Source organism: Oncorhynchus tshawytscha, linkage group LG32 (genome assembly GCF_018296145.1).
Source record: "Oncorhynchus tshawytscha isolate Ot180627B linkage group LG32, Otsh_v2.0, whole genome shotgun sequence".
NCBI classification, from domain to species: Eukaryota; Metazoa; Chordata; class Actinopteri; order Salmoniformes; family Salmonidae; genus Oncorhynchus; species Oncorhynchus tshawytscha.
The window spans coordinates 16,626,412-16,652,198 of record NC_056460.1 but is presented as its reverse complement, the minus strand read 5'-3'; the positions used below and the strand labels follow the sequence as shown (position 1 = coordinate 16,652,198).

At 41.9% G+C, this 25,787-nt stretch overlaps 1 protein-coding gene across 3 annotated transcripts; it reads left to right on the top strand.

Annotated features, from left to right (window-relative positions):
• The first annotated feature begins 225 nt into the window (after positions 1-225).
• sept3 (septin 3) lies at positions 226-25,787 on the top strand. Of its 3 annotated transcripts, none has more exons than XM_024396419.2 (10): positions 226-353; positions 13,640-13,903; positions 14,167-14,295; positions 15,017-15,098; positions 15,393-15,530; positions 16,209-16,326; positions 21,332-21,427; positions 21,823-21,919; positions 23,617-23,668; positions 23,839-25,787. In XM_024396419.2, exons 1-10 carry the CDS (start codon positions 233-235, stop codon positions 23,966-23,968), a joined length of 1,227 nt encoding a protein of 408 aa, XP_024252187.2. In that variant the 5' UTR covers positions 226-232; the 3' UTR covers positions 23,969-25,787. The 3 variants fall into 3 exon arrangements, with proteins under 3 accessions (XP_024252187.2, XP_024252188.2, XP_024252189.2); XM_024396420.2 differs by lacking the exon at positions 226-353 and adding an exon at positions 631-768; XM_024396421.2 differs by lacking the exon at positions 226-353 and adding an exon at positions 1,770-1,919.

The window sequence follows — 25,787 nt, the reverse complement described above, 5'->3', positions numbered from 1 at the left end:
GCCAGTTCATCTAGAACCCACCCAAACAGGTCCACCTCCACCACCTGACCATGAGAGGCCCAACATAAACCCACCAGAATATTCCTCAGAAGAATGGACTGTGCACTGGCTCCTGTCCATGGAGGGCAACCAGCAGCACAAAACATCACAGGTTGGCCCAGATTCAGCAGAGGTCGCTGAGCAACCATCCCAACCCCAGAGCCAGGGTATAGACTGCTACATACCAGGAGAGATGGATATCTCACCATCACATGAATTGGATCACCCTCTTTCAAGCATGACGTTTGTTGATGAAGAGGCAGAGCAATTACATGATGACATCACCACATATCCTCGAGTGTATTTGTCAATGGGTGAGTAATGAGAAAAAGTTTCAATGAAGGCCATGCACATGATAGTGTAAACAAAATCGGATTTGTTGGTTATAATTTCTCTTTATTCAGACTTAACATATTACTCTGAAAGTCAGGATGAGAGAGATGGCAGAAAAGAGTGAGAGAGAAAGAGAGAGAGAGAGAGAGGAGGGGGGTTAGAGAAGGCACTGGAGGGAATTTGAGACATGGCTCCTTATCAGAAGAGTAACAGACATGCAAAAACTGTGTGATAAAACCAAGTTTGGGGGAACAGTGGGGTAAAGTGAGTGACACATGACACAACGCAAAAAGTCTGCACACCATGTAGACTAGAGAGAACCAACAAACCTAGACAACATGAACACAAAAGACAGCAGTGTGAGAACCTAAGATCTAACAACAAAACGCCATATATGTGAGTAGGGTACTATTTGATCATTGGATGCAAATGCTTCTCCTTTCAATTTTGTGGTGTGCTGTGACTGATTCAATGCATTTTGAAATATGGAATGTTGTAGTTAGGGGAAAAACTGTAACTGTAATCAGTTACATTACCAGCAAAAATATTGTAATCAAATTACAGATACTTTTGAAAAAAACATGATTACTTCTTGGATTACTTTTAAATTCAGAAAGGATGTTTGCGGAAAAAAATACATTATGATACCTTTCAGCATTTAAAAAAGGCGCAAGTTTAGGTTTGTTCCACCTGAGAGAGACAGACCACAAGTCAGAGGCCACTAAGATGACACACCAAGTGTGTTTGATGGATCCTTTTCTCTTCTTCTAATGCCTCTTAAGGGGAAAGTAGGCTAATCCAAAAGTAATTGAAAGTAATCAGATTATGCGTTTGGGTAATCCAACAGTTACTTTAATGATTACAATTTTGGACAGGTAACTAGTAACAGATTACATTTAGAAAGTAACCTACCCAACCCTGGTTTGGCCTACAGTGAATTATACAATACCAATGAAATTGTGTTTGGTTGTTGCTTTTCAGTTTACACACAACAATTTCATATTTTTTTTAGCATTCATGTATATAGACTTGCTATTAAGCATTTCATGAGAATAGTCTCTCATGACTTTAAGTTACCAAAATGCAAATGAAAGAAATTATGAAACATGAGACATGACTAATCTCGATAAATAGGCTACATGGATCAATATATTTTTCATGCAGATTTTTTATAGATTTTTGTCAATTACAATTTGGTCTAATCAAATACTGATTGGTTGTGCAAAATGACCAAAAATACTCAGGTGATGCCAAAAAGGTTGCCTAGGGGCAAAGTTCTGTTTGAGCATGCGTTCTGCATCACCTCTCTCTCATCTTGTCGCCTTGGTAACGAAAAGGGGGGCTCTCGACTAGAGAGAAAGAGAGAGGCAGAGAGAGACGGAGGGAAAGAGGTACTCAGACAAATCACATGACCCGTTTCCTACATCTTTGCTTCTCTATGTTGGACATCCATCGTTTATTCTTGAGCATTGGGTTGAAAGACTAGTCAAAATTTCACTAGCGCGGAACAAAACTATTTGGGAAATTGAATCTATAAACAGGAATCGGTAAGTCGCGCAGCAATCAACATCACAGCAGACGAATGCGGACAGCTAGCATACCTAACGTTAGCAAGCTAACTTAGCATAATTTATCCAGTATGGATGGAGCCGGGACAATGGGTTGGTTAAACAGGTTTTGGGATGTAGGTAATCAGCTGCTATCGTGTAGCTTGTGAGGTTAAACATGATCGGGGTTATTGTTCAGGATATTTATGATCAAGCTAGCGAAATTAGGATTGATCTGGCTAGCCTTCAGTTATACCGTAGAAACGACGTTAAAACGTGAATGAACCCCTCTCAGCTTGCGGAGCACAGTGGGAAATATGGCCCTAATTGTCGCCATCAGAAATCACACAAAGATACAATGTGGACCCTCTAACATCATCATTGTAGTCTATCTTTGATGGGATGACAGACCACACATTCAGCCAGAGAATTTAGATTTAAATTTGAGATATGATTTATGACAAAAAGAGAGGTTATACCAGGTGAAATGACATAGGGGGAGTTTAGTAGAGAGGCCAAATATGTATTTTTGTATTATTTTGTGCAGATCTAGCTATAATTTGTGATACCACTCTAAATTTCGAGCAGGCTTTGCATACTCTGTCAGAAGCCTATTTGATGTTTCGTATGCCTGTCTGATGTGTAGACTATGTGTGTGTGAGAGCAAGAGAGAGACAGCAAGCGACAGAATATGGTTATTCATTGATGTTCTAAATTCAGCTGACAGACTCTGCTTTTCTGACCTGTGATCTACAGTACCAGTCAAAAGTTTGAACACACCTACTCATTCCAGGGTTTTTTCTTTATTTTTACTATTTTCTACATTTTATTATTATAATTGTTTTAACCTTTATTTTACTAGGCAAGTCAGTTAAGAACAAATTCTTATTTTCAATGACAGCCTAGGAACAGTGGGTTAACTGCTTGTTCAGGGGCAGAACAGCAGATTTTGTACCTCGTCAGCTCGGGGATTTGAACTTGCAACCTTTCGGTTACTAATCCAATGCTCTAACCACTAGGCTACCCTGCCATCCAACATTGTAGAATAGTGAAGACATCAAAACTATGAAATAACACATATGGAATCATGTAGTAACAAAAACGTGTTAAACAATATATTATATATATTCTTCAAAGTAACCACCCTTTGACTTGATGAAAGCTTTGCACACTCTTGGCATTCTCTCAACCAGCTTCATGAGGTCACCTGGAATACATTTCAATTAACAGGTGTGCCTTGTTAAAAGTTCATTTGTGGAATTTCTTTCCTTCTTAATTCGTTTGAGCCAATCAGTTGTGTTGTGACAAGGTAGGGTAGTATACAGAAGATGGTAGAGGTCGACCGATTAATTAGGGCCGATTTCAAGTTTTCATAACAATCAGTAATCTGCATTTTTGGATGCCGTTTATGGCTGATTACATTGCACTCCACGAGGAGGCTGCGTGGCAGGCTGACTACCTGTTATGCGAGTGCAGCAAGGAGCCAAGGTAAGTTGCTAGCTAGCATTAAACTTATCTTATCAAAAACAATCAATCTTAACATAATCACAAGTTAACTGCACACGGTTGATGATATTACTAGTTTAACTAGCTTGTCCTTCGTTGAAAATAATCAATGCGGTGCCTGTTAATTTATCATCGAATCACAGCCTACTTCGCCAAACGGGTGATGATTTAACCAGCGCATTCACGAAAAAAGCACTGCCGTTGCACCATTGTACCTAACCATAAACATCAATGCCTTTCTTAAAATCAATACACAAGTATCTTTTTTAAACCTGCATATTTAGTTAAAAGAAATTAATGTTAGCAGGCAATATTAACTAGGGAAATTGTGTCACTTCTCTGGCATTCTGTGCAAGCAGAGTCAGGGTATGTGCAGTAGTTTGGGCCGCCTGGCTCGTTGCGAACTGTGTTAATACCATTTCTTCCTAACAAAGACCGTAATTAATTTGCCAGAATTTTACATAATTATGACATAACATTAAAGGTTGTGCAATGTAACAGCAATATTTAGACTTATGGATGCCACCTGTTTCGATAAAATACGGAAAGGTTCCGTATTTCACTGAAAGAATAAACATTTTGTATTCAAAATTATAGTTTCCGGATTTGACCATATTAATGACCTTAGGCTCGTATTTCTGTGTGTTTATTATATTATAGTTAAGTCTATGATTTTATATTTGATAGAGCAGTCTGACTGAGCAGTGGTAGGCAGCAGGCTCGTTCATTCAAACAGCACTTTCCTGGTTTTGCCAGCAGATCTTCGCAATGCTTGCTTCACAGCGCTGTTTATGACTTCAAGCCTATCAACTCCCGAGATTAGGCTGGCAATACTATAGTGCCTATAAGAACATCCAATAGTCAAAGGTATGTGAAATACAAATGATATAGAGAGAAATAGTCCTTTAATTCCAATAATAACTACAATCTAAAACTTCTTAACTGGGAATATTGAAGAATCATGTTAAAAGGAACCACCAGCTTTCATATGTTCTCATGTTCTGAGCAAGGAACTTAAATGTTATCTTTTTTACTTGGCATATATTGCACTTTTACTTTCTTCTCCAACACTGTATTTTTGCATTATTTTGTTTCATTATTTATTTGAGACTAAATTTATTTATATTTATGTATTAAGTAAAAATTGAAGTGTTCATTCAGTATTGTTGTAATTGTCATTAATACAAATATATAGATAAAAATCGACCGATTAATCGGTATTGGCTTTTTTGGGTCCTCCAATAATCAGTATCGGTATCGACGTTGAAAAATCGTAATCGGTCAACCTCTATTTGGTAGAAGACCAAGTCCATGTTGTGGCAATAACAGCTCAAGTAAGCAAAGAGAAATGACAGTTCGTCATTACTTTAAAACATGAAGGTCAGTCAATCCGGAAAATCTCAAGGACTTTTAAAGTTTCTTCAAGTGCAGTTGCAAAAACCATCAAGCTCTATGATTAAACTGGCTCTCATGAGGACCTTCATGGTTGAATTGCTGCAAAGAAATAACTACTGAAGGACACCAATAAGAAGAAGAGACTTGCTTAGGCCAAGAAACAAGAGCAATGGACATTAGACTGATGGAAATCTGTCCTTTAGTCTGATGAGTCCAAATTTGAGACTTTTTGTTCCAACTACCTTGTCTTTGTGAGACGCAGAGTGGTTGAACGGATGATCTCTGCATGTGTGGTTCCCACCGTGAAGCATAGAGGAAGAGGTGTGATGGTGTGGGGGTGCTTTGGTGACACTGAGATTTGTTTAGAATTCATGGCACACTTAACCAACATGGCTACGACAGCATTCTGCAGCGATACGCCATCCCATCTGGTTTGCGCTTAGTGGGACTATCATTGTTTTTTTAAAGGACAATGGCCCAACACAACTCCAGGCTGTTTAAGTGCTATTTGACCAAGAAGGAGAGTGATGGAGTGTTGCATCAGATGACATGGCCTCCACAATCATCGACCTCAACCCAATTGAGATGGTTTGGGATGAGTTGGACCGCAGAGTGAAGGAAAAGCAGCCAACAAGTGCTCAGCATATGTGGGAACTCCTTCAAGACTGTTGGAAAATCATTCCAGGTGAATCTGGTTGAGAGAATGCCAAAAGTGTGCAAAGCTTTCATCAAGGAAAAGGGTGGCTACTTTGAAGAATATAAAATATATTTTAATTTGTTGAACACTTTTTTGGTTACTATAGTGAGGGGAAAAAAGTATTTTATCCCCTGCTGATTTTGTACGTTTGCCCACGGACAAAGAAATGATCAGTCTATAATTTTAATGGTAGGTTTATTTGAACAGTGAGAGACAGAATAACAACCAAAAAACTCTTAAAGGGAGTGCTCCTAATCTCTGTTTGTTACCTGTATAAAATACACCTGTCCACAGAAGCAATCAATCAATCAGATTCCAAACTCTCCACCATGGCCAAGACCAAAGAGCTCTCCAAGGATATCAGGGACAAGATTGTAGACCTACACAAGGCTGGATGGGCTACAAGACCATCGCCAAGCAGCTTAGTGAGAAGGTAACAGCAGTTGGTGCGATTATTCGGAAATGGAAGAAACACAAAAGAACTGTCAATTTCCCTCGGCCTGGGGGCACCATGCAAGATCTCACCTCGTGGAGTTGCAATGATCATGAGAACAGTGAGAAATCTTGTCAATGGTGAGGGATCTTGTCAATGATCTCAAGGCAGCTGGTAAGAAAACAATTGGTAACACACTACGCCATGAAGGATTGAAATCCTGCAGCACCCGCAAAGTCCCCCTGCTCAAGAAAGCACATATACATGCCCGTCTGAAGTTTGCCAATGAACATCTGAATGATTCAGAGGACAACTGGGTGAAAGTGTTGTGGTCAGATGAGACCAAAATGGAGCTCTTTGGCATCAACTCGCTGTGTTTGGAGGAGGAGGAATGCTGCCTATGACCCCAAGAACACCATCCCCACCGTCAAACATGGAGATGGAAACATTATGCTTTGGGGGTGTTTTGCTAAGGGGACAGGACAACTTCACCGCATCAAAGGGACGATGGACGGGGCCATGTACCGTCAAATCTTGGATGAGAACCTCCTTCCCTCAGCCAGGGCATTGAAAATGGGTCGTGGATGGGTATTCCAGCATGACAATGACCCAAAACACACGGCCAAGGCAACAAAGGAGTGGCTCAATAAGAAGCACATTAAAGGTCCTGGAGTGGCCTAGCCAGTCTCCAGACCTTAATCCCATAGAAAATCTGTGGAGAGAGTTGCGAAACGTCAGCCTCGAAACCTTAATGACTTGGAGAAGATCTTCAAAGAGTGGGACAAAATCCCTCCTGATATGTGTGCAAACCTGGTGGCCAACTACAAGAAACGTCTGACCTCTGTGATTGCCAACAAGGGTTTTGCCACCAAGTACTAAGTCATGTTTTGCAGAGGGGTCAAATACTTATTTCCCTCATTAAAATGCAAATCAATTTATAACATTTTTGACATGCGTTTTTCTGGATTGTTTTGTTGTTATTCTGTCTCTCACTGTTCAAATAAACCTACCATTCTTTGTCAGTGGGCAAACGTACAAAATCATCAGGGGATCAAATACTTTTTTCCCTCACTGTACATGATTCCATATGTGTTATTTCATAGTTTTGATGTCTTCACAATTTTTCTACAGTGTCGAAAATAGTAAAAAAATAGAAAAAAACCCTTGAATGAGTAGGTGTGTCCAAGCTTTTGACTAGTACTGTATGTCAAGGCTTATGGATGATTTCATACTCATACACAGAAGCAGCTAAATTTGTATGCCCTGGAGTGTCCTAGGCTCAAATTGTGCATGCATAGCCATATGTCTGTTTTCATCACCATCTGTTGTACAGTAGTGCACTATTTACTGTGGTAAACCAGTCTGCTACAGGTATCATTCTCTTTACAGTGCCTTCAGAAATGTGCCATACCTGTTCATTTATTCCACATTTTGTTGTGTTACAGTCTAAATTCAAAATTGATTAAATATTTAAAAAATCTCACTCATCTACACACAATAGCCCATATTGCCAAAGTAAAACTATGTCTTTCAAAATGTTTGCAAATGTATTAAAAATGAAATAAATATCTAATTTACGTAAGTATTCACACCCCTTGGTGTTAGAATCCCCTTTGGGAGCGATTACAGCTGTGAGTCTTTCTGGGTAAGTCTCTTAAGAGCTTTGCACACCTGGATTTCACAATATTTGCACTAGAGGTTGACCGATTAATCGGCATGGCCAATTAATTAGGGCCGATCTCAAGTTTTCATAACAATCGGTAATCAGCATTTTTGGATGCCGATTATGGTCGATTACATTGCAATCCACAAGGAAACTGTTACGCGAGTGAAGCAAGGAGCCAAGGTAAGTTGCTAGCTAGCATTAAACTTGCCTTATAAAATACAATCAATCTTTACATAATCACTAGTTAACTACACATGGTTGATGATATTACTAGGCTAACTAGCTAGTCCTGCGTTGCATATAATCAATGCGGTGGCTTTTAATTCATCATCGAATCACAGCCTACTTCGCCAAATGGGTGATGATTTAACAAACACATTCGCAAATAAAGCACTGTCGTTGCACCAATGTACCTAACCATAAACATAAATGCCTTTCTTAAAATCAATACACAGAAGTATATTTTTTTAAACCTGCATATTTAGTTTAGAAATAATTTAGAAATTAATGTTAGCAGGCAATATTCACAAGGGAAATTGTGTCACTACTCTTGCGTTCAGTGCAAGCAGAGTCAGGGTATATGCAACAGTTTGGGCTGCCTGGCTCGTTGCGAACTAATTTGCCAGAATTTTACATAATTATGACATAACATTGAAGGCTGTGCAATGTAACAGCAATATTTAGACTTAGTTATTTCACTGAAATAAATAAACATTTTGTTTTCGAAATGATAGTTTCCGAATTTGACCAAATTATGACCTTAGGCTCATATTTCTGTGTTTATTATATTATAATTAAGTCTATGATTTGATATTTGAAAGCGCAGTCTGACTGAGTGGTGTTAGGCAGCAGCAGGCTTGTAAGCATTCATTCAAACTTTACTGCGTTTGCCAACAGCTCTTCGCAATGCTTGAAGCACAGCGCTGTTTATGACTTCAAGCCTATCAACTCCTGAGATTAGGCTGGCAATACTAATACTAAAGTGCCTATAAGAACATCCAATAGTCAAAGGTATATGAAATACATATGGTATAGAGAGAAATAGTCGACACGTCATAATTCCTATAATAACTACAACCTAAAACTTCTTAACTGGGAATATTGAACCACCAGCTTTCATATGTTCTGAGAAAGGAACTTAAACGTTAGCTTTTTACATGGCACATATTGCACTTTTACTTTCTTCCTCAACACTGTGTTTTTGCATTATTTAAACCAAATTGAGCATTATTGATTTGAGACGAAATAGATTTTATTTATGTATTTTAAGTTAAAATAAAAGTGTTAATTGTTCATTCAGTATTGTTGTAATTGTCATTATTACAAATATATATATAAAAATCAGCCGATTAATCAGAATCAGCTTTTTTTGATCCTCCAATAATCAGTATCGGTATCGGCGTTGAAAAATCATAATCGGTCGACCTCTAATTTGCACATTATCCTTTAAAAAAATCTTCAAGCCATTTTCAAGCCTTGCCATAGATTTTCAAGCCGCTTTAAGTCAAAACTGCCACTCAGGAACATTTAATGTCGTCTTGGTCAGCAAGTCCAGTGTATATTTATGTTTTAGGTTATTGTCCTGCTGAAAGGTGAATTTGTCTCCCAGTGTTTGTTGGAAAGCAGACTGAACCTGGTTTTCCTCTAGGATTTTGCCTGTGCTTAGCTCTATTCCATTTCTTTATATCGGTAAACCAGAGTAGTGGGACAAAGGTATGGGACGGTAGGCAGGCTTAGAGTCAGGGCAGGCAGAAAGGTCAAAACCGGGAAAACTAGGAAATAGGCACTATGGACAAGACAGGAGCAAGGGGAAAAACAGGAGACAAAGGGCTGTGAGACGTGTTTAACTCTGGACACTTGAAAGGTAGGATGTATACGAAGGGTCCGGGGCAACAGAAGACGAACAGCAGAGGGGCTAATGATTTTGGAGATGGGAAACGGGCGGATAAACTGGGGGAAGAGTTTGCAGGATTCCACCCGGAGGGGCAGATCCCAGGTGGACAGCCATTACCTTCTGCCCGAGATGATACTGGGGAGCCGGGGTCCGGTGGCGATCCACTTGTCTTCGATACCCGGAGGTGGTCTTGAGGATGGCCGACCGGCCGCCCCAAACATTTGGGAATAAGGTATGCCGACTTCCTTCAGCTGGGAACGATGCACCTCCCGGACCTGTTTCCCTATTCTCCAGCTGTGTGCCGTTACCAGGCACGAGGTGGGAAGGATAGTCTCAGGCTCCGGGGTAATAGCCGTGGGGCTATAACGGCAAGACAGTGCATCCGGCTTGACATTCTTGGATCCTGGCCGATATGAGAGGGAGAAGTTGAACCGTGTGAACAGCAGGGCCCATTTAGCTTGCCTGGAGTTGAGGCATTTGGAGGTGCGGAGATACTCCAGATTTTTGTGGTCGGTCCATACGATGAACGGGTGTTCCGCTCCTTCCAGCCAGTGCTTCCATTTCTCCAACGCTATCTTCACTGCGAGAAGCTCACGATTTCCTACACTGTAGTTTTTCTTCGTGGCGTTGAGACGATGGGAGAAGGCGCAGGGATGTAGCTTCAGTTCCAGGGCAGAACGCTGGGACAGGACTGCCCCCACTCCTACATCAGACACATCGGCCTCCACCACAAACTGACGGGAAGGGTCAGGATGATCCAGGATGGGAGCAACAGTATTTGAGGTTCTGGAATGCCCGGTCAGCAGCAGGGGACCATGTGAACGGAACCTTGGAAGAGGTGAGTGCTGACAGGGGGGAAACCAGGGTGCTGTATCCCCGGATGAAGCGGCGATAGCAGTTGACGAACCCCAGGAAATGTTGTAGCTGCACCCTGGACAAAGGCTGGGACAAATCCACCACCTCCCTCACCTTCCTGGGATCCATCTGAACACTCCCAGCACAGATGATGTACCCCAGAAAGGGGATGGTGGAGTGATGGAACTCACATTTCTCTGCCTTAACAAACAACTGGTTCTCCAGGAGGCATTGAAGAACCTATCGGACGTGAAGCACATGTTCTTGGGGGGAGCGGGAGAAGATGAGGATGTCATCAATGTCCACTCATCCCCCTCCCGTATCAGCACCAGGTGGTAGACGTTCCGTAGATCCAGCTTAGAAAACACGGTGGGCCCCTGGAGCGGCTCGAAGGCCGAGGAGATGAGTGGTAGCGGGTAGTGGTTCTTCACCGTTATGTCATTGAGTCCCCGGTAGTCGATGCACAGGCGCAGGCTATTGTCCCTCTTCTCCACAAAGAAGAACCCTGTGCCGGCAGAGAGGACGAAGGATGTATAAATCATGCAGTTAGGGAGTCTCCAATGTAGGTGTCCATGGCCTTGGTCTCCGGGCCTGGCAGCGAGTACCGTCATCCCCGGGAGCAGTGGTGTTAGTGAGATGGTCAATCCCGCAGTCATATGGTCGGTGCGGCAGAAGCGAAGTGTCTCGAGCCTTGTTGAACACCTCCCGAAGGTCCTTGTACTCCGCTGGAATGGCAGAGATGTCCGGGGCACCTTCCAAGCTCCCAGGAAGACGTTCCGGGGCATGTTGCGCTGACTTCACACACTGGGCGTGGTAGAACAGACTCCAGCCCATGATGGCACCAGTAGACCAGTTGATGAGGGGATTGTGTCGCTGAAGCCAGGAGAATCCCAAAACCACGGGATTCTGAGGAGACTTGATGAGCAGGAATTGAATAGTCTTGCTGTGATTCCCTGACACCCGTAGGTTGATGGGAATGGTAATATGAGTGACCTGGCCTATAGAGCGCCCGTCTAGCGCTCTTAACGTCCATGGGAGTGGAGAGAGGCTGAGTGGGGATGTTCAGCTCGGAAGCCAGGGTAGCGTCCAAAAAGCTTTCATCTGCCCCAGAGTTAATGAGGACCCATAGAGATTTAGACTGGTTTCCCCACAGCAGAATGGCATAAAAAGGGGTGTGAGCAAGAGAGGCAGGAAAGTTCTCTATATATCCCACCAGACTACTCACTCCTACCAGTGAGCCTGTTTTTTTTAAAGGACAAGAGGATACAAAATGACCAAGAGTCCCGCAATACAGACAACTCTTCGTGTTGATCCTGTATTGCTGTTCCGCTGGCGATAGCCCAGCTCTACTTAGTTGCATAGGATAGGGAAGCGGTGACTCAGCTATCTTTGGCGACTCTCGGGGACGGTCGGGAAGCCTCTGGTTCCCTCTGCAATGGGATCGTTGGGGACTTCCGGGTGACTCGGAGGCAAGGTGGAATCCCTGGACGTGCAAGCGAAGTCGAATTTCCTATGCCTTCATCATTCCAGTAGTCGTCCATTGATTCGGATGGTCAAAGCATTGAGGGAATCGAGATCCATAGGTAACTCCCGAGCTGCAAGCTTGTCCATGACCTCCTCAGAGATACTGTGCAGGAACATATCGAACAGTGCTTCTTGGTTCCAAGCACTCTCCACTGCCAACGTGCGGAACTCCACCGCATAGTCTGCCACACTGTGGGAGTCCTGCCGAAGCTGGAACAGCTTCCGGGCAGCTTCTTTCCCAGAGAACGGGGCGTAAAAAAACTTTATCTCTCCCACAAACCCCTCTAGACTAACGCATAGGGCCGGCTGCTGTTCCCATACAGCAGTAACCCAGATGAGAGCCCTCCCGGACATCAGCGTGATGAGATAGGCTATCTTGGAGCAATCCAAGGGGAAGGAGGAGGGCTGAAGCTAGAAAACGAGGGCACACTGAGCTAGAAATACCCGACAAGTGCTCGGCTCTCCATTGAAGCGTTCCGGGGGAGGTAAGCGGGGCTCCCGAGAAGGTGGAGTGACCGATGGGACGGCGCTGCTAGCAGCTGGGTTACTGAGGGGCTGTGGGGTTACCACCATGGTAGGCTGCCTCCCAGACAACCCGCGGAATTGCTCCAGCAAAATGTCTGATGCCCAGTCATAGCGTTCAGCCAGCAGTTTGAGGAACTGCTTCGTTCAGCCACGAAGCAGTTCCTCATGCCTCCCAATGGTGGCTCCTTGGGAGGAGATGGTGTCGCAGGCAGAAAACTAGGAAACAGGCACTATAGACAGGACAGGAGCAAGGGTAAAAATGCTGGTAGGTCTGAATGAACAAAACGAACTGGCAACAGACAAATAGAGAACTTAGGTATAAATACACAGGGGATAATGGGGAAGATGGGCGACACCTGGAGGGGGTTGGAGACCATCACAAAGACAGGTGAAACAGATCAGGGTGTGACAGATGACAAGCATACCGATAACATGATGCAGCCACCATCATGCTTAAAAATATGAAGAGAGGTACTCTGTGATGTGTTGTGTTGGATTTGCCCCAAACATAAAGCTTTGTATTCAGGAGATAAAGTGAATTTCTTCCTTCTTTTCACTCTCATTTAAGTTAGTATTGTGGAGTAACTACAATGTTGTTGATCCATCCTCAGTTTTCTCATATCAAAGCCATTAAACTCTGTAACTGTTTTAAAGTCACCATTGGCCTCATGGTGAAATCCGTGAGAGGTTTCCTTACTTTCCGGCAACTGAGTTAGAAAGAATGCCTGTGTCTTTGTTGTGCCTGGGTGTATTAATTCACCATCACTACTTGACTGAGGCACCTTACAGATAATTGTATGTGTAGTACAGAGAGTACAGAGATGAGGTAGTCATTCAAATGTTAAACACTATTTAATGTTAAACACTATTATTGCAGACAGAGTGAGTCCATGCAACTTATTATATGACTAGTTAAGTATATTTTTACTACAGAACTTATTTAAGCTTGCCGCAACAAAGGGGTTGGTTACTTATTGACTCAAGACATTTCAGCTTTTCATTTTTAATAAATGTATAAACATGTCTAAAAACATAATTCCACTTTGACATAATGGGATATTAGGTGTAGGCCAGTGACACAACATCTCAATTGAATCCCTTTTAAATTCAGGCTGTAACACAACGATATGTGGAAAAAGTCAAGGGGTATGAATAATTTCTGAAGGTACTGTACAGTATATAGCCCAATGAAATAGGTCTAATAAAAGCATATTTTACCCTCCAGCCATGTCAGAGTCCATTGTTCCCCCTGAAGTGAGACCCAAACCTGCTGTCCCTGCCAAGCCCCCTCATGTGGCAGCACCATCCCCCACAGCACCCCATGGACCATCAGGGCTAGGTGGCGGGGTTGGGGTTGATCGAGTTCCAGGGTTGGGACACTCTGGTGGTGGATCCACGTTGCTGGGATACATTGGGATTGACACCATCATCGAACAGATGAGGAAGAAGACCATGAAGGCTGGTTTCGACTTCAATATTATGATAGTGGGTAAGTAAGGAAGGACAACCTCTTCTGTTTGTGTCTGGTATGATTGATGTATTTAGTGTCTTTCTGAAGAGTAAGTGAACCCATGGTGTGAGCAAACACAGAGACATGAAACAAGAAATGAAGTCGTGCCTCTCCCTTGTTCTGTCTCTCCCTTGTTCTGTCTCTCTTCCTCAACAACATCATGCCTCAAACCATGCTCTCCCTCCACCTTCTCTCTCTCTCTCTCTCTCTCTCTCTCTCTCTCCCTCGACCCTCTCTCTCAGGTCACAGCGGGCTGGGGAAGTCAACGCTGGTGAACACGCTGTTCAAGTCCCAGGTCAGCAGGTGGAGCTCAGGATGGGGCAGCGAGCATAAGATCCCCAAGACAGTGGAGATCAAGGCTGTGTCCCACGGTGAGAGAGACATTTATGTGTGTGTGTGAGCAAGAGAGAGAGGGATTGTGTGTGTGTGTGTGTGTGTGTGTGTGTGTGTGTGTGTGTGTGTGTGTGTGTGTGTGTGTGTGTGTGTGTGTGTGTGTGTGTGTGTGTGTGTGTGTGTGTGTGTGTGTGTGTGAGCAAGAGAGAGAGGGATAGAGTGTGTGCATGGGAGTGTTTGTGTGTGAGTATGTGTGTATCTTCTACTGTTGATATTTGATTAGAGCTGTCATTTGCTTGGTTCGGTTGTTTGGTTAGCTTTCAGAGGCCAATTCATGTTATAATGTTGTAGTGATGGCATTTATAACCATACACTAGGTTGTGTTGACTGCAGGGGCTGCCGTGTTGTACTACCGTGCTCGGAGCCGCAGTCTTCGAAAGACTTGACAGAATATGCCCTGAGGTGTCTTAGACTGGCACAGCTGGCATTTGCCGCCCACCTGGCATCCCAGACAGACACAGAGAAGAGCTTCCGTCCTTTTCTGTCTGGCCAAAATCACTATTCTGCTAGCTTTATTTCTGCATCGTTGCACATTTGTCATCCTCACTGACATCAAAGAAAAATCCCTGTCTACGAGACAAGGACAAAACGCACATATCATTTATTGACTGGTTGCGTGTTTAACTTTTTGTCACTTGATTTTGGCAAAAGTACTTACAGTGTGAATGTTGTATTGAATGTGGTAATTGAACGTTGCAGTGATCGAGGAGGGCGGGGTGAAGATGAAGTTGACAGTAATCGACACACCGGGTTTTGGTGATCAGATCAACAATGAAAACTGGTGAGTATGTGGGAAGAATGTTCATTATTGTGCGCTTACACACAGTCTATGTTTTGTTTGGGGTCACCACATTTTTCAATTAGTTAAGCACAATGGCATGCGTAGGATTTAGATTCAACAGTGCATATGATTCAGATAGGAATAGAACTGCCAAACTATACAACTGCCAAACTATGTACATACTGTACATTCTCCTTATCCTGACCGTACCCAACTACCCTCCACGGCTATAATGGTTTTGTGTGTATTTATACTCTATATTCCTAACACCCACCATGTTCCATCCATCTTCAGCTGGGATCCCATCTCCAAGTACATCAACGAACAGTATGAGAAGTTCCTGAAGGAAGAGGTCAATATTGCTCGAAAGAAGCGAATCCCTGACACCAGAGTTCACTGCTGCCTCTACTTTATCTCCCCAACGGGACACTCGTGAGTTAAAAATACATCATGTGATTCAGAAATAGAAATGTCCTAATTTAGAACATGCTCAAATGTATTCACGAGTTACAGCCACTTCCTGGTATCTCTCATTGACATCTGATTGGCGTTCACGTGCGCACGCATGCATGGAAGCTCACGCACACACACAGACTCCCTCTCAGTTCTCTCTCTCATTTCTAATGAGTTTACTTCCAGCTGTACTGACATTTAATTTGAGATCTAAACACATTCTTGAGCTACATCACAACACAACCAGGCAACAAGGTTCGCTCCAACAGATGAAGCCAACTCATCTGAACTGTGAAATTGCTCTTTACATAAACAGTTAGTGTTCTGTGTGCCATGTTCTTTTTCTTGCGTTGATCATTGCAACTAATGGGATGTTTTCTGTTAACGGGATGTTTTCTGTGCTGTCACCTACACCCAAGGACCTCGATCAGGGACAGAACTGTTGTTCAATGAGCCTGTATCTGTCCTAAAGTCGGGAGACAGACATAGAACTGTTCTGAAAAGACTGGGTTTTGGGGTGAAATTGGGAAGCTTTTGTAAAGATTTGTTCACTGCATGCAATCCTGCTTGTAGAATTACAAATGCACGCCAGCCTTGCTGTAAGATTGCTAATTGTTTCTATCCCAGCTGACAAGGTAATGTCTCTCTCTCTCTCAGTCTTCGACAGCTAGACATTGAGTTTATGAAGCACCTAAGTCGTGTGGTGAACATCATCCCCGTCATTGCCAAGTCTGACACCATGACCCCTGACGAGAAGAATGAGTTCAAACACAGGGTGAGGGATGAGATACCTTGACCCTTGACCTCGATGAACCCTAATACATGGCTGTTGACTTCTATGGCATCAAAGGAGACAACAGCCATGTATCAGGGAGAGACCTTTATGGATGAAACTGTTTATGTGGAACTACAGTCTAGATCAGGGGTCTTCAACCAGGGACCGCAGCCAAGGCAAACCAGCAACCCAGGGACCCCCATCATAGCAAAAAAAAGATGTATCATCAGGTGAATGATAACGGCAAGAAGTAATCAACATTTTAAAATGAATAGATTTGGTTGATAGTTTTTTCCCTAAATTATAATTGGAAGAGTGTAAAACAGAGGTCCCCAATCATGAGCTACCAGTAGCTCACAGCCCACCAATGAGTAGCTCGCCAAACAATTCTGAAAGTACGTGCAATTTTCAGGTGTTCCACCCCAAACTGTCATAAACAAATCTCATAATTATCAGACATCGCAAGCGCTCTCAGCTACTATCTAATCAACATGGACATTATCCCGCCCCTGGTTAGCCACTATTGGGTTAAAAAGCCAAATCTGACACAATATCTGCCAATTCATTTCCAGCAATATTGCCCGTCTGTCTATGTCGTGCTCACGTTTGTTTATCACTGGGTTTAGCCAGTTATTGTGATAACCGTCTTGTTGGTTGACAGAAATACTTGTCTCAAAACCTTCTCAATTAAATGTTATCTGCAAAGTAGGCTTACCTGGCAGAAGTACTGTATATCATGAGTAAGTACAGTACCAGTCAAAAGTTTGGACACACCTACTCATTCCAGGGTTTCATTTTATTTCAGGGTACTATTTTCTACATTGTAGAATAACAGTGAAGACATCAAAACTATGAAATAACACATGGAATCATGTAGTAACCAAAAAAGTGTTAAACAATAGATGTTGTATTTTAGAATCTTCAAAGTAGCCACCCTTTGCCTTGATGACAGCTTTGCACACTCTTGGCATTCTCTCAACCAGCTTCACCTGGAATGCTTTTCCCACAGTCTTGAAGGAGTTCCCACATATGCTGAGCACTTGTTGGCTGCTTTTCCTTCACTCTGCGATACAACTCATCCCAAACCATCTCAATTGGGTTGAGGTCGGGTGATTGTGGAGGCCAGATCTGATGCAGCAGGTCTGATGCAGCACTCCATCACTCTCCTTCTTGGTCAAATAGCCCTTACACAGCCTGGAGGTGTGTTGGGTCATTTTTCTGTTGTGAAAAAAAATCATAGTCCCCCTAAGCGCAAACTAGTTGGGATGGCGTATCGCTGCAGAATGCTGTGGTAGCAATGCTGGTTAAGTGTGCCTTGAATTCTAAACAAATCACAGACAGTGTCACCAGGAAAGCACCCCCACACCATCACACCTCCTCCTCAATGATTCATGGTGGGAACCACACATGCGGAGATCATCCGTTCACCTACTCTGCGTCTCACAAAGACACGGCGGTTGGAACAAAAAATCTCAAATGTGGACTCATCAGACCAAAGGACAGATTTCCACCAGTCTAAAGCCCATTACTCGTGTTTCTTGGCCCAAGCAAGTCTCTTCTTCTTATTGGTGTCCTTTAGTATTGGTTTCTTTGCAGCAATTCGACTATGAAGGCCTGATTCACGCAGTCTCCTCTGAACAGTTGATGTTGAGATGTGTCTGTTACTTGAACTCTGTGAGGTGCAATCTGAGATGCAGTTAGTTAAATAAAATAAAATAAAAATTTAAAAAGCTGATTTCTGAGGCTGCCATAATATGGACTTTTAAAAAAAGGGCTCTTCAGGCCCAAACACATTAAAACACATTAAGAAGGAAAGAAATTCTACAAATGAACTTTTAACAATGCACACCTGTTAATTGAAATGTATTCCAGGTGACCTCATGAAGCTGGTTGAGAGAATGCCAAGAGTGTGCAAAGCTTTCATCAAGTCAAAGGGTGGTTATTTTGAAGAATCTCAAATATAAAATAAAACCCTAACCCTAACCCTTTTGTTACTACATGATTCCATATGTGTTATTTCATAGTTTTGATGTCTTACAATGTAGAAAATAGTAAAAATAAAGAAAAACCCTGGAATGAGTAGGTGTGTCCAAACTTTGGACTTCTACTGTATATTGACAGAAAACATAGAGCACTACTTTCTCTTGTACACTAAGGACCTGGGTAAGAGTTGCAGGGGAGAAGAGAAGAATGTGCCTATTTGAAAGCTAGAAAGAAATGAGTAGCTCGCGACTTTTCATTTTTTTTAATGCTAGAAAAGGTTGGAGAACCCTAGTGTAAAATCATAGCCTATTAGCTAAAAATGTAACTCCAAACACATTTTTTGATAGTAGTAGCTGTTTAGCTGGTTAAACAAAGGTTTGCCATTTATGTCCATGTCAAGAAAGCTTAAGAACAGCCAGCGGCACTTGCTGCAACTGGTACTTGCTGGTGCTTTTTCAAAGCCTATGTCAGATCAAGTGAGTGTAATTAGCTCCAATGAGTGTAATTAGCTCAATATTAGGAGTTGAGAAATAATGTGGCAAAGAAGATATTTTCATCTTTTCTACTGTAGATATGTATTTAAAAAAATAATAAAAACTGTTTCACTAACGATATTCATAAAAACATTGGAATAAAAGGGTTAGAAAATCACATTGTAGGATTTTTTAAATACATTTATTTGCAAATTATGGTGGAAAATAAGTATTTGGTCACCTACAAACAAGCAAGATTTCTGGCTCTCACAGACCTGTAACTTCTTCTTTAAGAGGCTCCTCTGTCCTCCACTCGTTACCTGTATTAATGGCACCTGTTTGAACTTGTTATCAGTATAAAAGACACCTGTCCACAACTTTGAACAGTCACACTCCAAACTCCACTATGGCCAAGACCAAAGAGCTGTCAAAGGACACCAGAAACAAAATTGTAGACCTGCACCAGGCTGGGAAGACTGAATCTGCAATAGGTAAGCAGCTTGGTTTGAAGAAATCAACTGTGGGAGAAATTATTAGGAAATGGAAGACATACAAGACCACTGATAATCTCCCTTGATCTGGGGATCCACACAAGATCTCACCCCGTGGGGTCAAAATGATCACAAGAACGGTGAGCAAAAATCCCGGAACCACACGGGGGGACCTAGTGAATGACCTGCAGAGAGCTGGGACCAAAGTAACAAAGCCTACCATCAGTAACACACTACGCCGCCAGGGACTCAAATCCTGCAGTGCCAGACGTGTCCCCCTGCTTAAGACAGTACATGTCCAGGCCCGTCTGAAGTTTGCTAGAGAGCATTTGGATGATCCAGAAGTAGATTGGGAGAATGTCATATGGTCAGATGAAACCAAAATATATATTTTTGGTAAAAACTCAACTCGTCGTGTTTGGAGGACAAAGAATGCTGAGTTGCATCCAAAAAACACCATACCTACTGTGAAGCATGGGGGTGGAAACATCATGCTTTGGGGCAGTTTTTCTGCAAAGGGACCAGGACGACTGATCCGTGTAAAGGAAAGAATAAATGGGGCCATGTATCGTGAGCTTTTGAGTGAAAACCACCTTCCATCAGCAAGGGCATTGAAGATGAAACGTGGCTGGGTCTTTCAGCATGACAATGATCCCAAACACACCGCCCGGGCAATGAAGGAGTGGCTTCGTAAGAAGCATTTCAAGGTCCTGGAGTGGCCTAGCCAGTCTCCAGATCTCAACCCCATAGAAAATCTTTGGAGGAAGTTGAAAGTCTGTGTTGCCCAGCAACAGCCCCAAAACATCACTGCTCTAGAGGAGATCTGCATGGAGGAATGGGCCAAAATACCAGCAACAGTGTGTGAAAACCTTGTGAGGACTTACAGAAAACATTTGACCTCTGTCATTGCCAACAATGGGTATATAACAAAGTATTGAGAAACTTTTGTTATTGACCAAATACTTATTTTCCACCATAATTTGCAAATAAAAAAATAAAAAAATCCTACAATGTGATTTTCTGGATTTTTTTTTCTCTCATTTTTTCTGTCATAGTTGAAGTGTACCTATGATGAAAATTACAGGCCTCTCTCATCTTTTTAAGTGGGAGAACTTGCACAATTGGTGGCTGACTAAATACTTTTTTGCCCCAGTGTATATATATATATATACACACATACAGTGGGGTCTGAAATTATTTATACCCTTGTTAAAGATTAGCAAAAATTAGAAAGTAATACTTTTTTTCCTCAAAAAGGTAGTGGTCAAAATGATTGACTCCCCTGTTTTCAATACTTTTTAATACCTCACCTTGTGAGGCTAATGGCACTGAGCCTTTTTCTAAAATGTTTTATAAGTTGGAGAACACATTAGAAGGGATCTTAGACCACTCCCATATATATACTTTAGAATCCTCCCGAATCCTTGATTTCCTTTGTCTGCGCTTATGGACTGCCCTCTTCAATTCAAACCACAGGTTTCCTCAGTCCAGAGACTGAGGTTGCCATTGCAAAATTATGATTTTGTGGCCAATTAACCATTTCTTTGTGGATTTTGATGTTTTTGGCAAAAAATGTCCTGGAACTGGGTAAAGTTAATGATGCTGTTCACCTTAACAAGGGCCCCAGGACCAGTGGAAACAAAATAGCCCCATAACATCAAAGATCTTCCACCATATTTTACAGTGGGTATTGGGTTCTTTTCTGCTAATGCATTCTTTTTTAGACACCAAATCCAGCACTGGTGTGCGTGGCCAAAGAGCACTATTTTCATATCATCTGTCCAAAGCACCAGTTCCAATCCAAGTACCAATGCCAGTGAGTAAACTCCAGGTGTTTAGATTTGTTGGATGACATGAAAATAAAGCTCTTTGGAGCTCTTTGTTATCTATATTTTCACGGACCCCCAGCTGTACTAGGGGCCGCGGACCCCAGGTTGAATATCCCTGGTCTAGATAGAAGTCATGGTAGAACTTGTTATGGATAACCGGGTCATGAGGGAACACATTATTCTAGTGCACATTAGGATATGTAACCTCTGCCTCCTCTTCATCTCTTAGGTGAGGAAGGAGCTGGAGACACATGGGATTGAGTACTACCCGCAGAATGAGTTTGATGATGACATGGAGGATAAGAATGAAAATGACAAGATTAGGGTAAGGGCCTCTGTTCCAATTTTTGAAATCCACGACCTTACATCCTACTGTAAAGGACTCAATCACTTCAATTGATTAAGTCTCCCTAATACTCTTCCTCTCAAGTGGAATACATTTGTACTTCTCCCTCTTTTTCTCCCATGCCTCAATGGTATGAGCATGCAAAATAGCGATTGCCAAAAGGATTAGGCAATTCAAATATTGAAATTAATTTCATATGAATATCAGACTATTTCTCTTATTCTATCTTTCTGATTCTTTGTCATTTTAGCTGTCTTTCTGACACCCCTCCTCAGAAGAATAATATCTCCTGACTCTGTCTATTGCACGGGATTTGTAAATTTCTTATGTTTTCCTCGTCCAATTGAACCCTGTTTAAACGAGTCTGTTCACAGGAGGCCATGCCCTTTGCAGTGGTGGGCAGCGACAAGGAGTTCCAAGTGAACGGCAAAAGGGTTCTGGGGAGGAAGACAGCCTGGGGTGTGGTAGAAGGTAGGTTTATTTATAACCTCAATATAATTAATTAGGTCCAATATTAACCTCTCTTGGGTACGTGGGACGGTAGCGTTGAACCTCGTCAACAGCCAGTAAAACTGCAGGGCGCCAAATAAAAAAAAACAGAAATCCCATATTAAAATTCCTCAAACATACATGTATTTTACACCATTTTAAAGATAGACTTGTTGTAAATCCAGCTACAGTATCCAATTTCAAAAAGGCTTTACGACGAAAGCAAACCAAACGATTATGTTAGGTCAGAGCCAAGTCACAGAAAAACACAGCCATTTTTCCAGCCAAAGAGAGGAGTCACTACGGGCCTCCCAGGTGGCACAGTGGTTAAGGGTGGTTAAGAGAGGAGTCACAAAAAGCAGAAATATAGAAAAAATTAATCACTAACCTTTGATGATCTTCATCAGATGACACTCATAGAACTTCATGTTACACAATACATGTATGTTTTGTTCGGTAAAGTTCATATTTATATCCAAAAATCTGAGTTTACATTGGTGCGTTACGTTGAGTAGTTCCAAAACATCCAGTGATTTTGCAGAGAGCCACATCAATTTACAGAAATACTCATAATAAACATTGCTAAAAGATACAACTGTTATGCATGGAATTTTAGATACACTTCTCCTTAATGCAACCGCAGTGTCAGATTTAAAAAAAACTTTACGGAAAAAGCACACCATGCTATAATCTGAGTACAGCGCTCAGAGTCAAAAACAACCCAAACAGATATCCGCCATGTTGTGTAGTCAACAGAAGTCAGAAATAGCATTATAAATATTCACTTAACCTTTGATGATCTTCATCAGAATGCACTCCAAGGAATCCCAGTTCCACAATAAATGTTTGTTTTGTTTGACAATGTCCATCATTTATGTCCAAACACCTCATTTTTGTTCGCGTGTTAATAAGTACACAATCCAAACTCACGACGCGCGATCACTAGGAGCAGACGAAAAGTCAAACAGTTCCGTTACAGTCCGTAGAAACATGTCAAACGATGTATAGAATCAATCTTTAGGATGTTTTTAACATAAATCTTCAATAATGTTCCAACCGGAGAATTCCTTTGTCTGTAGAATTGCAATGGAACAGAGCTCGCTCTCACGTGAACGCGCGAGACTGAGCTCGTGGCTCTCTGGCAGACCTCTGACTCATTCCCCTCTCATTCACCCCCACTTCACAGTAGAAGCATCAAACAAAGTTCTAAAGACTGTTAACATCTAGTGGAAGCCTTAGGAAGTGCAATATGACCCCATAGACACTGTGTATTTGATAGTCTAAGAGTTGAAAACCTACAAACCTCAGATTTCCCACTTCCTGGTTCGATTTTTTCTTAGGTTTTTGCCTGCCATATGAGTTCTGTTATACTCACAGACATCATTCAAACAGTTTTAGAAACTTCAGACTGTTTTCTATGCAAATCTAGTATGCATATTCTAGCTTTTATGGCTGAGTAGCAGGCAGTTTAATTTGGGAACGCTTTTCATCCAAAATTCCCAATACCCTAGAGAAGTTAATGCCAAGCATATTATGTTGACCTTTCTCCTCAGAGAGGCAGAGGGAATGGATTTATGGAGGTTGTTATACTGTAGTTGGTCCCAGGCTCAGACATGTGAAGCAAATGTGATTTAGATTTGTTTAATGCCAAATGGGTTCTTTCTTGTATTTTGTTGCAGTTGAAAATCCCAATCACTGCGAATTTGCTCTGCTACGAGATTTCCTCATCAGGTAAAGCAATCAATCGTACATTGATCTATCTTTTACTAATGCCTTATAGCTTTCCTATTCTTACAATACAATTACAGATGAGTCTCTTATGGCTTTGAAGTTTACTTTAGTGACCAAATCCAACTGTATGTAACTATCAGCTAATGCCCGCCCTCCACTCCCCCTCCCAGGTCTCACCTCCAGGACCTGAAGGAAGTCACCCACAACATCCACTATGAAACCTACCGCGCCAGGAGACTCAACGACAACGGAGGTCTGCACCCCATCTCGGCCAACAACACTCAGGAGAGCAACCTTTAAATTTAGAACTAGGGATTAAGGAAAGAGAGAGATAAACAGAGAGATCAAAAGATATTGATCGACAAATCTATGTTGTGATATGAGCATCACTGCATGCTTTGGAGAACATTATAGATGTGGAATTCATTGTCACTCAAAATATCATGTTAGGAGAGCTTTCATTCCAAAACACGTCCTACGTCTCCCTTTCCTCCGCCCGTCGTCCTAAACCACCCACACTCACACCCCAGTTACACCTGGGATTAACCTTTGATCCTGCAATCCAAAACAAGGCCAACCCCAGTGTTTCCCCTATATGCATTTAGCATCGGCGCAATAAATAGTGGCCGCCACTGCAAATTTATTTTGTTATTTTTGTTATAATGTAGATGTGTAGATGTATGCCCCAGGAAGAACCCATCCGCCGCCCCCCGCAGGAAGACCCCATCCGCAACCCCCAGCTAAATCTGCAACCCAAAGAATTTTGGGATTGAAGGGAATGAATCAAATGAAGTACTTCAAATTCGAGGGAATTCCCTTTATTCATAAAAAATGAATTTCCTATTTCCGCTCACCTTGTACTCTACTCATCCTTGCCCTGTAAGTATACAGTATGTTATGTAGCTGCCACCATAAGAATTGATTTTGTGCTGAAATACTTTATGATGGGGCAGGTAAATGAGCACCTCAACTTCCACGGAAGCATTGTGACGTAAATATAAATTGACAAAGGGCTTTATTGATTTACAATATAGGTATTTTGTCACGTTATCTTTAAATTGCACAAAATATAGAAACCACAGTCTGAAATGTTCTTTGCCATGCACAACTTTTGTGGGCTTTTTTGAAAGCTCTGATGTCAAAGTGATGTGCCAATTCCCTTTAACTCTTTAATGCCGGCTTTCCTTCTCTCTGCCACACGAGGGCAGCGCTTCCCTGCGCATACTCACCCTGTGACAGGAAATGGTTTACTCATAGACTTAGATAGATGTCTCTTTTTAGTCGTATCTATCTCTATAGTTTACTTGCCTCCCTCCTATTCACCCCCTCAACTTCATCTGGTGACCCATGCCCAGTGCATGTTTACAACAAGTCCTCCATTACCAGAGTAATCAGTCCAAATATAACCGATCAGTTATGACATGGTAATGTTTACCAAGGTTTCTTATGGAAATCACCCTTCGATAGAGCACAGGTATTCCAGAAGTAGCCTACAAGCAATTAAGTTTCACTATATTTATCAAACAATTCACTTTTGATCTAAACCGGGTTTCCCCGCAACATTTTTATACAATCATACAGCGTGTGTGTGTTTGTATGTGTGTGTGAGTGAGAAGTGACTCAGTTTGGTGTCTAACGTTTGGAAATGTGTAGTTGTATATCATTAGTGTGGTATTAGTGAAGACGTTTTTTCAAGGAAAAAATTTAATAATACAAAAAAAACAACTTGTTTCTATACAATGTTTTTATGTGTGCATGTCAGGAAACATCTCTCCTAGTCCTTCTGTCATTTTCATTTAAGGATATCCCCAGCTCGCATATCAATGCACAGTCATTTCAATACATTAACCATTTTTGAACGTGGTGTGTACATCAACCAACCTCTAATAACAATGCATCACTAAAACTCCAGTAACTCAAATCATTCCACATCTCTTAAAAACAGCAGTGAAACTTTTGGCTGGGAATTTCCTGTTATCGTTTAATTTAAAACCCATTTTTCTTAAAAGTTGTGCTGATATGCTGAGATGTCATTTCAGTATTGCATTCATTATTTATATATTCATGTGTTATTTATAGTAATTTATTGTTTATTTAATAAAAATACTTTTGCCATCTC